This window comes from Dermacentor albipictus, chromosome 4 (assembly GCF_038994185.2).
Source record: "Dermacentor albipictus isolate Rhodes 1998 colony chromosome 4, USDA_Dalb.pri_finalv2, whole genome shotgun sequence".
NCBI lineage: Eukaryota > Metazoa > Arthropoda > Arachnida > Ixodida > Ixodidae > Dermacentor > Dermacentor albipictus.
The window spans coordinates 36,690,967-36,704,356 of NC_091824.1; the positions used below are offsets into that span (position 1 = coordinate 36,690,967).

General features: G+C 42.8%; 2 protein-coding genes across 7 annotated transcripts in view; one reads left to right on the top strand and one right to left on the bottom strand.

Annotated features, from left to right (window-relative positions):
- The window catches only part of LOC135919869 (E3 ubiquitin-protein ligase Arkadia), an 82,458-nt gene extending 75,849 nt beyond the window's left edge, over window positions 1–6,609 (bottom strand). Inside the window, exons 1-2 of one of the 5 annotated variants that reach the window (XM_065453850.2) lie at window positions 6,459–6,609; window positions 4,195–4,278 (exon numbers count right to left, since the gene is read on the bottom strand). In XM_065453850.2, coding sequence (XP_065309922.2) covers window positions 4,195–4,275 — 81 coding nt within the window. In that variant the 5' untranslated portion in view covers window positions 4,276–4,278; window positions 6,459–6,609. Of the gene's footprint in view, window positions 1–4,194; window positions 4,279–5,726; window positions 6,085–6,320; window positions 6,420–6,458 lie in introns of those variants that run through there. The other 4 variants (XM_065453851.2, XM_065453852.2, XM_065453854.2 and 1 more) reach the window with 4 other exon arrangements.
- Window positions 6,610–6,695: 86 nt separating this feature from the next.
- Alg13 (Alg13 UDP-N-acetylglucosaminyltransferase subunit) lies at window positions 6,696–9,943 on the top strand. Of its 2 annotated transcripts, none has more exons than XM_065453855.2 (5): window positions 6,696–6,883; window positions 7,111–7,234; window positions 7,350–7,509; window positions 8,805–8,943; window positions 9,642–9,943. In XM_065453855.2, exons 1-5 carry the CDS (start codon window positions 6,753–6,755, stop codon window positions 9,751–9,753), a joined length of 666 nt encoding a protein of 221 aa, XP_065309927.2. In that variant the 5' UTR covers window positions 6,696–6,752; the 3' UTR covers window positions 9,754–9,943. The 2 variants fall into 2 exon arrangements, with proteins under 2 accessions (XP_065309927.2, XP_065309928.1); XM_065453856.2 differs by having other exon boundaries at window positions 6,812–6,951.
- The last annotated feature ends 3,447 nt before the right edge of the window (window positions 9,944–13,390 follow it).

A 13,390-nucleotide genomic window follows, 5' to 3' on the forward strand; every position in this document is an offset into this window, starting at 1 on the left:
TTGACACGAAATGTAATTTCTGATGCACGCTCACACGTTACTTAATGTGACATAAACATTCACAGCGGGAAAGCTAAGTTTACAGGCACAACATTTGTGCTCTTTTTCATTCGCGCATGTACACAAAAACAAATCGGCTTCTTTTTATGGGACTGTGAACTCAAATGGGCCCGGAAAACCTGCACCTTCACATAGATGGAAAACGCCACTTAGAAACCTGTATTGTGATAGCATACAGTTTCATGTTTTATGCATTCATATGTCTCAGGCACTTTCCTTCACAACACTTCACATTTCTTTAGCACAGTGAAAACCTCGAGTGCTTTGCCACAGTTTCGTCCTTTTGTCAACTCTTGAGGCCCTGAAGAACTCTTCGACGCACGCATGAAAAAATCTGTCTTTTCTTGCAACTGGTGGTGACGCTGAAGACAGGCTGACGTGGAGAAACACAAAAATGCACACAAAACGCTGAGCAAGGCTGAACGATGATAACGCTGGTGCACCCGAGGGTGGCTCTGCCACAGCACCCTCGCAATATATGCTTCTAAAGATATTCCCTATTGCTTTTAAACTATAGCTTTAAATTACCTCCCATGGTGGCGAGTCGACAGTCAGAATTTTTAAGGGGAAACAATACCAATTTTTCAAAACAGGATAAGACCTCACGATGGCACTGCGATTATTCAGCTACCATGAGAATGACAAAGTACATATATTTGTCCAACCTTCACACCATATGCGGGTGTGTGTTTGTGTGTGTGTGTGTGTGTGTATATATATATATATATATATATATATATATATATATATATATATATATATATATATATATATATATATATATATATATATATATATATATATATATATATATATATATATATATGTGTATATATAACCTTTAGTAACAGTTGCACATGAAGAAACCTTGTGTGCCCTTGAAGAACTGTTCACTGAAGTAACAGCATTATAGGAGTATTTAAGAGACCTCGTAATAGAAGACAGTTCGATTTCAGTCTTAGTCGCCTTGCACTATCAAGAGACTGGGTCATGCAACAAACGGATTCAGTTAAGCACGTTAGGGAGATATGTGTGTTTGCGTGCATTAAGTCGCACAAATACACATCAACAAAAAAAATCACGTAATGTCTTCTGAAAGCTTTAATAGACAAAGTGTAGTGAAGAGGAATGCTAACAAAAGATACTATCAAGAAATCTTTTCCTGACGGAAGGTCAGTCAAGAAGATAACATATATAAAAATTACCCAATATGTAACAATTTCTAAACACAACTTATGGCTAGAATTATTAGCATAAAGCAATGTAACTTCATAACGCAATATAATTTAATTACTTGTCAAAGCAAATCTAGTAGCAACGCGTGAAAGTACACTGCACATGAAAATTCACCGTAGAGCACGATCGGAATCAGTGCACCAAACACGATTGCTTCTCTGTTGGTGTTTATTATTATTATTATTATTATTATTATTATTATTATTATTATTATTATTATTATTATTATTATTATTATTATTGGCTGACAAGTTGGGGAGGCAGCCCTTAAGCTAACTTACATGGCAAGAATCTTCCTCTGGTGTTTTTATCTTATACTTCGCTACCACTAATAGAACGGCTTCGCCTTTCTGGTGAAGTGCAGTCCAAGTATAAGCGCTGCTGCGCATGACTGCTGTTGATTGCAATTTTGAGTGAATAAGATACATTTATGACCTCTGCAAGCAAGTGGCGATGTTTCCATCCCTGATAAAGGTTGTAAATTAGTAGAAGAGCTTTCTTTTTTTTCTAGTGAGTTGTTAGCATTGCCTGGAAAGAGTAGCAATACTGAGACACATATCATTCACGTGCATTTCACACACCGTTGATAAAATACTCTGCCGAAGAGGCCGGTGAAGTCTGCAGGTTTTTTCAGCGTCAAAAAACCACTCAAACCAATTTGAAGTGAGGTAAGCATGCAACAACATACTGATTCTCTAGGCATAGGCTACCCATAAAAAAAAAAAAATTATGGGAGTTTACATGCCGCAACCACAATTTTATTATGAGGCATGCTGTAGTGGGGGGGCTCTGAAATAATTTTGACCAACCGGGGTGCTTTAACGTGTGCCTAAATCAACGTGCACGGGCGTTTTTGCATTTCTCCCCCAACAAAAAGCGGTCGCTGTGGTAGGGATTCAATCCCGTGACTTCATGCTTAGCAGCCGAGCACACCATACCCACTAAGCAACCACAGCAGGTAGGCTATCAATACCATTAGAAATAATTTTTAGTTGGCTACCCCTTACTCTTTAAAAATATAATAAACTCTGTCCTGTGTATATACTTATGTTTATTGTGTCTCTGCGTGGTGTCCACAGTGGAAAGTAAAAAAAACTTTGGAGTGAGAAAATACAGATGAGGTAGCCGCCACTGCTGCTTCTAATGCGCTTGTACTCCTAGTTTCAGGATTTGCAGATAAAAACAATGATGCAGTAAGCTTTTAGTCCCAGTAAAATTTTAAGTGAAAAGGTAGAGACAACTCAAAACAAACCTCTAATGATGTGGGTAACAGACAATAATGTGAGTGCAGACACTTTAGGGGGGCAGAGCGGCACAACCATGCTGCAAAATTTAGGGTCTGCGAGGTTATTTCAAAACTTCTCCGCTGAAACGAAACTTAAGAAATTAAGCTCATGCAGAAGGGAAGTTGTTTACAACATCTCACACACCAAGTGCCACACAATGCATGTTATATACACACTCGTAGCTTGTTCTCCGCAGTCACAAGTGTTCCCAGAGCACAAATGCTACCCAAAAAGGAGTTTTTTTTTTTTCAGCCCAGACACGCAATCTGAAATGGAGTTCCATGTGCACATCCCAAGTCTAAGCTGAGTGACCACATTAAATAGCTTCTCACTGGTCTTCAAACTCTTGCTTGCAATAGTACACATAGCTAATGCAGGCGATTCCAGACAATATTTTCACTTTTGTTTCCCGCAGCAACAATGCTGACGAAGCCAATTACCTCTGTAAGTGTCATGCCCTTGTACCTTGCTGGCAAGGCACACACATGGCCAAGCCCACAAAAATTTGCGAACACAAAACCATCTATAGACTGGTTACGCCATCTATACCAAGGAGTTCGTTCAACTAAAATTTTTCGGTATGTTTTCTTTTTATATGAGAGATGGTACGACAAGGCTTATTGACTACACGTGCTGCTCGCACTTCACATTCTTCAACATGGTGGACTGGCATAAGAAAGTTCGCATGTTTTTTTATAACTTTAAACAATGTAGAAATTCAACAACTGCTTACAAACTCTCATTCAAGGGGACTTTAACGTTGCTTATGTAGTGTCTTTAAGAGACAATGACAGCGATGAAGAGGCCATGTAGCCTGAAGAACACTAATCAACCTAATTAAAATAATTAGCTTAAATGTTGATTGTTCTATAAATATTCAAGTTGAGAAATTTGTTAAATCCTCAGCAACGCATCGTGAATAAATAGCATATAAATTTGAAGCCTGCTGGCGTATTACACAGGGAAAAACTTAATTTATCGCACTTCCGAAAAGCACCTAGCACCCAGAGGGTAAGGAAAAATGTACATGAATAATGAATGTGGCTAAATGAAAAGGTAATGTAAGACAGGTCAAAATGACAGCAACATTAACTGCCAAAATTGTTGCTGCTGAAAATATCCCCGATTAACAAGGAATGATGAAAATCACAGAACTACTTTGCCATGAGGAGAAAGTGACTGTGCATAACAAAATGGGCGGACAATAAATTTTGTGAACAGAGCTGAGCAGAAGCAATAATATACGTAACCAGTCACATGAAAAGCAGGAACCACTATGACAAGCTAGGCAGTGTTTTCGCTTCAAAAATTCACAGCACAGCCTGTCGAAACAAAAACATTTGCACAGGAAATGCCACGTGAAAATTGAAAAGCATGCCCTGAAAAGTGAAAACACTCCCCTGCAGACAAATGATGAATATGTTGTTACCGTTCTATCAATAATGAATCGGGACCAAGTAAGCAACAGAATCTACTGTCAAAACAGCAGAAATTCAACAGTTCAGTCTTCAAATGTAGGAAGTGAATTTTGTTTGTTTTTTGGTTGAGCGGAAAACAGCAAGACAGTGCACCAACACAGTAGCAACTCTTGCCAAATGGATAGCAAACATGCCTTTGGTTGGCCCTTGACGAGGCTCGAGGAATGACTCCATTGGGCAGTCTGACCACCTGGAGACAGAAGCTGGTCCTCCATAACCTGCGTGGGTGGTCAGCGTTGTTCATTTAATAAAGGTTTCATTAACCATACCGCCATTTGTTTTTGGTGTAATAGGGGCGCAAACCAATATGAAGCAAGAACAAACTGGACAAGAAAGAGTGCCGTGTTACAACAAAACAAGTACATGAATTTTTATTTTAAAATGGTATAAATAAAGACTTCAATCTTGCTACTGTTTCCCAGAAAGATTGCATTTTGTAGTCAGGAACGTTCAATGTAACACTTAGCACTGCTACTTGCCCGGTTTGTCAAGAAAAAAGAAGGTTTAAGTTGAGCCCCTCATTGTGCCCCTGCCTCTCGCAACAAGTTATTCTTAAAAACATGGCAGCTGTGTCACTTCTGTTGTCTGCCATACAGCAAAGCGTGGCCTTCAAGATCTGAGAGAATCAGACGAAGACGGCATGGTTTTTCTTTTTCTTAAAAACCAGGCACTGGCAAGTGTTACGTAGAGCGATCTGTACCACAAAGTGCGATGTTTGTACAAAATTCGAGCGAGAGCAGAGTAGTGGTAAGCGTGATATGTCCACCTGGCCCAGCAACAAGTAGTGATACACTTAATATCGTTCAAATGGGAAGAAGCACGCACAAGTGCTACAGGCTACTTGTTCCATCCTTTTTTCCATCAGTACAGATTATTTATCTTAACCCTAACCAACAAGCCCAGTTCATCACTTATAAATCTTGATGCATGTATTGACGGTGGTGTGAAATACACAGCAGAAGCACTGTATGAGGCAATGCCCAACTCTGTAATGTTTTATCAGCGTATTCCTGAAATTGCAGCCAAGTCAAACTGCCAGCCACAATAATTTGCTAAATCATGCTTGTTAAACTTGCAATAAAACAGATTTCACCACCTTCACACACATGTTCGCCAAAAAACAGCAGAAAAGCAAACTTGCATACGAAATGCAGTCAAAGAACGTAGCAGGGTACTGAAGCAATGAAAGAAGTGCTGTTTTGAATACTGCTCCACGATTTAAATGCAACAGCGTGCTTTGCTAAACAATTTAAGGGCAACAGCTTGCTTTGCTAAGAGAAAAAAAAAACACTTATTTCGTTGCGACGTACGTGATTATTCAACATCCGGAACTACGCAAGCAATAAAGACATTAAAAAGGTCGACAAGCACTGAACGCAACTGTTGTGATGCCTTGCCCGTCATATTTTCTTTTAAAGCGTTTACTGTGGCCGAGGTACCATAATTAAACTCGCCGAACAACAAAACCCAAACACATCTAATATAAGTCATATGCCAAGTAGTTTGGGCAAAAAGGAAAACAGCGTGGCTTCACAGGCCGAATACTACGCCGACCCAACCAACGCAGCTGCGGTGAAGCAAGAAATGTGCGCGGTCAAGCAAGCAATTTTGCGGTCGGCTGCGTCCTTCTAACCGCTGTTCGAACGCCAACAGAAACAACTATTACCAAAGCAACTCCACAGACAACAGGGGCCGACGAACAGAGCAGCTAAAAGCGTCACCCTAGGCAAGTCGCATTGGATATCGCTTCGCGAAGCCGAGGCAATCGACGTGATTCACGATGTGCAGGCGTAGCACGGAGACAGCGAACTAGAACGGGCCTTGCACCGGCTTAGTAGGCAATCGACAAAGGCTAGCAGCGCTGCACGGACAAGCGGTGATAAGAAAACGGAAAGCCGGAGCTGGGGCAGAAAGAAAGAAAAAAGAGCGTCGAATGAGAGAGTTAAACAACTGTCACTTGGCAAACAACAGCAACAGAGGAAACGATGTGTCTAGCGGCGTGGCTATCCTGAAGAAATCTGGGATGAAATGCACAAGAAATGTCACGTAGCCAGGGGAACCATAGAATCTGGGCCTTCGCGCATCGCGTGCTTACAAAACACCAATCCTTGCACAAGATAAGACCTCAGCAGGTTCCGATATTCGCAAAATAAGGGCTAGGATGCGACCAGCTTTTTCGCCAATTACTGCAGTAGCGTCAGAACTAACACCGTGCTATCGGTGTATCGACTTTCGCTTAGGACAACATAAAAGAGCTGACCAACTCTGTCACATTTCTTTCAGCGTCCCCACTTTATACACACTGAGGTCGGCGTTCCATCAACATTACCACGATCGACGCTCCCGGCAAACACTCGAAATATGACGACAACGAAGACGAAAACATCGTGCCGCTTACCCCAATTATAGACAATGCATAGCAGGGCCAATCTTAAAGCCGATGGTGAGCAGGCAAGCACGGAGTATCAGCACAGAAATATTGTCACCACGCAGCGATTATCCACCCTTCCGCCATGGCAGGCACGGGAACAACACAATACCGTAGTTTCCGATTTTCTTTAAATTTTTTTTTGTTCTGTTTTTTTTTTATTCCTAGCGGCGGTTGCTTCCTTGGAACGAGGGTAGGCGTACGCAGCGCGCGCTGGTGCCCTAGCGCTGGTGGCACGTAAACGCGGAGTTTTGGTTTTGGTTGATGCTGACGCGGTTCTGCGAAGCCCTGTTGCATCACGTAATCGACGCGCAATACTACACCTTGAGGCCTTGTGCTTGTATTTCATTCGCGGCGCAGTCCGCGAGTAACCTGAAGTCTGACTGTTGTGAAAGGTATACGAACGCAACTTGATCCTTTGCGGGCATACGTGGACGAAAAATGTCGGCTGACGTCGCGCTCGGTCAGTCCTTACAAGACCGCGACCTGTTTTCCCGTTGCTAATAGGGGCTAGTTATGTCTAATCTAACATACATGTACTGTACATCCTGCTGTAGAAGCATGTCTTTCTTTCCCTTTTTATCATATTGGTTCACATCGTCGGCGCTGGTTCTCCACGCAGGCACATACCATTCTTATGGAACAGCGCAAGCAGTAGCCTCGGAATGAAGACCGTGTTTGTTACTGTGGGAACAACCTCCTTCGACGAGCTCATCGAGACTGTTGTATCGCCGGAGGTGCTAGGTGTTAGTTCGCATCTTACACTGGCTGCGCGAGCGATCGCGCATAACTAAATGCAAAGTATCGACTAGCTATAGGCCAAGTTCTTCCAAATGGACAACTTGGATGTCTTTTCTGCAGGTCCTGAATAGCCAAGGTTACACGAAGGTTCTGCTTCAAGTAGGCAAAGGGAGCACACCTAAAGTTGAAGGACACGTTGAGCCATGTGTGGAAAGCTACAACTTCAAGGATTCCTTAACCAGAGACATAAACGAAGCTTCACTGGTGATAAGTCATGGAGGTGAGTTCTTGATCACTATCGTGTATGTACGCCGCCTTTCATTTCTTCTAAATCCAGAAACGGCTGTTGTCATTTTGCTTAGTGACCTGGTACACATTTTCTCATTCTACACAAAAAAGCATTAGAGATGCATACCTCCCGTTGTTAATTCAATCCCCACCACCCTTTTCGTCCTTGCATCCATATGCAATCCTGTGTTCCTGTGTACTATGTGCGGTCCAGGACCAGCTGCCCCAAGCAATTACCAACAATGCCACTTGTATATTCCAAGATACGGCAGGCCAGATGGCCTTAGGAGGCCATTCATGTCTTCAGTACGAACAATAACACACCAATTTACATGAGCGCTGCAAACAGGCCTTTGAAATTAAAGCACAAGTTGGACAATTCACGAATCGAGTAAATGCAGAGATCATCACGGAGTACTATAACATTAGAACTGTCTGCAAACTCATTAACGTCAGGCAAAAATTTTTAATTTATTTGTGCACATAACAGGTTTAGGTGTATCAAATGTTAATTTAATGTGCCATCAAAATTGCTACTCTGAATGACCAATCCCAGAAGAGAGCGTTCCATTCTTCAATAGTGCAAAGAATGAAGCTGTTTTAAAGGCTTTAACAAAAAGGCTCCAGGGCATGTTCAGGTGTCAAATCATTTGTGAATCGTCAAGTGGAGGATGATTCAAGAAAGGAAAACATTGTCATCCACCTTACAGGAGCACAGTGCTACAATGTAAATTCATATAGGACGAAAGAAAGGAATCTGCACAGCCGAACAAAAATTTGTCCTGGCCTGTGGGTTGAACCTGACACCAAGGCCTTTCTAGGATGGTCACTATATACCATTTGAACCTACCAGGAAGCTAGCAGATTGTAGACCGAAGTTAAATTAATCAACAGCTACAAGTGCAGGGACACTGAGTATGCGAAATCAGCTCTGCAGAAGTCCACTATGTAAATGGTGGCCTCTATGAGCAATAGTGCTGGAAATGTGTTAGTCCTGGGTTTGATTCCAGCACCAGGATTTCTTTCTAAGTAATCCTGGTTCTGACTCTAGGTAAGCTTTCTTTCTGAGAAACCCATACTTTTGTAGTTTTGTACTACTGTTGAGTGTATGACAATATTTCACTTGCATGTGCCACATTCCTTTAGATGTTAGAGGCTTAACTAAGAAATGGTAGAGGCAGTGAACTAATCTTTCTCGACAAGAGGTCACAAGAAATGAAATTTTTTTTTGTCTTCGCGGCTCAAGCATTTGTATCTTAATGATATTAATTTTAACTGCTATTTCAGGTGCGGGCAGCATACTCCAAGCTCTCAGAGCCGGGAAGAAGCTGGTTGCGGTAGTGAACGACAAGCTGCTCCACAACCACCAGAGTGAACTGGCGGGCCAGTTACACAAGGAGGGATATCTGCTCTATTGTACTTGCAAGTGAGTAGCTGGGATTGACCTCCATAGGCCATAATTGATGTATGGGTACATAGTGATGTGCGAAATATTCCAACAGTAATTCCATGCATTACTTTATTTATTGACCCGATACTATTGCAGCGCTAAAACAGTGCGCCAGCATGTTGCTGCCATCATTGGCCAGCATAGTGAGAAAGCATCGAATGGGCCGATCGTGCTTAGACCTTATTTTGTGCACGTCACTGAAACAAACAAAAAAAAGCATTGCGAGCGAGAAGTGGAAGAGACGGTAGCATGAAAGAATGATGCCGTCATGAGAATATGAGTGCCTCAACTCAAATAATTATGCACCCTGACGAGTCATAAGGTCTTACAGAAACTTATGTGCTGTCTGCTTTATATCCCAACCAGGTTTCCTCTTGGTCGGTCATTTTACATTTGTAGTAACATTTTTTAAATAACTGCATGAGCCACTTCTTTATGGTGTTGAATGCTCTTATTATAAAATAGGCAGGTTATCAGTTTAAGTGTGCATGCCTTCGCTGCTTTGTCAGAAGGGTAGAGGGTGTGATGTCCATTGAAATTACCTCTCTAGTGAGGAATTTGTTTTTCCAATTGATTTCCATTTCACAGCCATCCTTCATTTGGCTGTTCCACTTTTAGTTGACTTATACCTCTCGGCATTCACACGTCAGTGATCTGCGTGCACGCATTCGCAGAGACCTGCAGGCCACGTTGGAGGAAATGGAACCAAGTCGCTTGAGGACCTTTCCAGAGCCAAACCTGAACCGCTTTCCGCAGCTGCTGGACGGCATCATGGGCTGGTCATAGACCAGAGGCACTGGACGCCCACCTCTGCATACAACATGGATGGATGTTCACCATCCTCAACACCAGGATTAGATTTGTCCTGTGCATTTAACCATGCTGCTGGATAGTAAAATAGTGTACGTGTACATACACAAGGTCTATTTCAACTGGAAGTTCTCTTAATAAATGCACAGAACTTCAGTGCTGCGGATTGTTCGTAAATGTTTCTTTAAGCGCTAGCCATTTGGGCCAGTGCTTAAGTCATAGGCTTCAGCTGTGATGCGTAATGAAAATACATACAGCTGATCCTGCTTGCAATAAACTGCTTCACAGCTCAATTCAGCTGTGATGCGTAATGAAAATACATACAGCTGATCCTGTTTGCAATAAACTGCTTCACAGCTCAAAACGTAAGGTTGCCAAAGGGAATAACATACGAAAATAACAAATAGGCAGATTCCACATACTATGGGAATTGGTGTAAGTGAGCAATAATGAGCCAACAAGACGAATTGCCACAGCATAAGAGACACAGAGCGGTGCGGCCTTACTTCGTGCCTTGTGCAGCAGATTTCGGTGTTAACTCGTTCTGCCACTCTATTCTGCCATTGCAACGTACTTTGCAGGTGTTCGCGGAGGAACAAGACACATCGCTACCACCCACCACACCATCTAAACCTTTGGACGGCACAAAGGAACCTTCATTAAACAACCAGCCTCCTAACCACATTCACAGTGTTGTCACACCAAAGCTGTAGAATTGGATTCAACAGACTTGGTTGTGAAGGAATGACAGCACTGCTGCATGGGTTTCTTTCTCGGGCTTCAAACTTCTTTCTTCATCGTCAGCTAGCAGAGTGCTGGCTATGATCGTGCCATAGAGGCAAGAAACCCATTGACTTACGCATGCCAAACCCTGGGGAGTCAGGCACAGAAAGGTTCACTTTAATAAACCTATGTGGCCCTTCATACAGAAACTACAGGGGTGCCTTGTCTATGATTAACAGCACAGAGTCCTAGATTGGTTGGATGCCAGCACGCAACCACGGCAGATGGCAAACATTCACTGAAGATGTAGGGACAGAACACTTCTGTTAAATGCCAGAAGTTTGTTACAATTGTAATTACCTTAGGACAACCTTTGGGGAAATTAGGTCACAGGGTCGCTATATGATGGAGGAGGAGGGAAACCACATGTACGAGTTTCTTGCCATATATGAACAAGATAGCTGCACCCCGACGGGCTTTCGAGCCACAGCTCTGGAAGTCTTTGGTCAAGTTCGTCCAGGAAATTCTTGAAGTCTGAGGAGTCAAGGCCCAGGCACTTGGGACAAATAATAAATATTCTCTCTCTCTCTTTTCTTGCAGGAGAGCTATTACTGGAGTATGCCTAATCTTCAGCTAGTCAGTGACAATGCCCCGAGTATGTATCTGCACTGTCTCCACATGTGTACCAGTGGCGCGAAAATGTTGTGATAGGGCACAAAATTTTTTTGGCTACACTAAGTTGAAAAATTTATTGCTTCTTAGCATGAAATGTAATAAAAGGTGGCATCATCATCATCAGCCTAGTTATGCCCACTGCAGGGCAAAGACCTCTCCCATACTTCTCCAACTACCCCGGTCATGTACTAATTGTGGCCATGTTGTCCCTGCAAACGTCTTAATGTCATCCGCCCACCTAACTTTCTGCCGCCCCCTGCTACGCTTCCCTTCCCTTGGAATCCAGTCCGTAACCCTTAATGACCATCGGTTATCTTCCCTCCTCATTACATGTCCTGCCCATGCCCATTTCTTTTTCTTGATTTCAACTAAGATGTCATTTACCCACGTTTGTTGCCTCACCCAATCGCTCTTTTCTTATCCCTTAACGTTACACCGATCATTCTTCTTTCCATAGCTCGTTGCGTCATCCTCAATTTCAGCAGAACCCTTTTCGTAAGCCTCCAGGTTACTGCCCCATATGTGAATACTGATAACGCACAGCTGTTATACACTTTCCTTTTGAGGGATAGTGGCAACCTGCTGTTCATGATTTGAGAATGCCTGCCAAACGCACCCCAGCCCATTCTTATTCTTCTGGTTATTTCAGTCTCATGATCCGGATCCGTGGTCACTACCTGCCCTAAGTAGATGTATTTCCTTACCACTTCCAGTGCTTCGCTACCTATCGTGTGATAGGTAGCGAAGGGTGGCATGAGAGGGATGCAAAAAGGATGTTTTGTTGGTTGTCCCATTTTACAGAGAAAAGCAGCACCAGCTAGTCATTTTGTTTAGATTGAAAATTTGTGCCATTTGTACTGATCTATTTGTTTGGTTATTTGTTTATTCACAGAAAAGTAATGCAAGGTTTCAGTTCAGAGAAAAACTTTTGTCTTGAACCTGTGGCTTCTCATTATCACAGGTACATTGTTTTGCTTACTGGTGGTGGCATTTTTCACCAGACATGACTGTCGCTGTTATTGATTCGTTGTTCGCACAAGACTCGCACAGTCTGGTTTGACAGTACCTAGTCCTTTACTGTCGTTACAACGTAACAGTATCATTTATAATATAGTAGTTGCTACTGAACCACTTGTAGGAATGGTTAAAGATCACCACACCGAGACATTTCAGCTGTGGATGTTTAATTCAACGCAAGCCTTGCATAAATTGTCTACAAAGTTAGGATAATTTGAGCCGACCTTGCAGGCTCCAACCAACGAAACAAGCAAGAAGCCCCACATTTAAAGGGACCCTGAAACGATTTTGGCGATTTTCTACAAACGTACTGAGTCGTTAGAGTAGGTACTTCTGATCATTAATTGATGCATCTAAGTGCTCTGCGTAATGCGTGTAATTTATTATAAGGTTTTAAAAATACACATCCCTGCCGATCGTAGCACACTGCTCGGCGGAATTCTAAGCCGCCCCTACCCATATGATGCAAATAACCCATATGACGTCACGTGGGCGAGCTATCCGATTGGCTGACCAGGGCGCGTGGTCGATAATTTTTCCAACTGTATGGTAAACAAATAATCTTCGTAATAGTTGGAATGTTAGTTCATTTGTTTTTATGAAAAGAAAGTAACATAAAGAGAATGCACAAGAACAATTTTTCAGTACACTTCAGCACTTCCGGCACACAGCAAGTGTCGTCTGCTTGTGTTACAACGTACTCCATTTTGACGAGAGCTCCGCGGTCAGAGTCGGTCTCAGTCTTTTCGCGAGCACTATGATTCGACTTTGTTGCCTTGTGGACTGCAAACCTAGCGACTGACAATATGTCAAGCTGCGACATCGTGTCCCTCTGCAAGGCAGTATACAAGCGAACTGGCTGCTGCGCATGGGACTGCCGGTATCCGATCGGCGCCAGGATTTGAGCGTTTGTGGCCGTCACTTTACACCGGAAGATTACTAACGCAATACCATTTCGCGAGTCCAGTATTAGGGCAAACGCAAGCGCAAGGGGACAGGGTCTGGCCGCTTGACTGTGCCGGGATGAGCCACGAGATGAGCAGAAGGGCGTATGTGAATGGTCTGCATGGTGCAGCCACCTGGTGGCACAGAGCTCAACCATACACAGTAGCAGCAACGAAGTGTAATCTTCTTTGCTGCTGGTGTGTATTTTTCGCAGGAGTGTAATCATCAACACGTTGATTTATAAATGTTTAAA

Bases quoted from the DNA above. Each gene is read 5' to 3' on its own strand.
- Alg13 (XM_065453855.2), top strand. From the start codon at position 6,753: ATGCTGACGCGGTTCTGCGAAGCCCTGTTGCATCACGTAATCGACGCG. The intron at 7,235-7,349 runs GTTAGTTCGCAT...TCTTTTCTGCAG, and splicing joins TATCGCCGGAGGTGCTAGGT to GTCCTGAATAGCCAAGGTTA. The intron at 8,944-9,641 runs GTGAGTAGCTGG...ACGCATTCGCAG, and splicing joins CTGCTCTATTGTACTTGCAA to AGACCTGCAGGCCACGTTGG.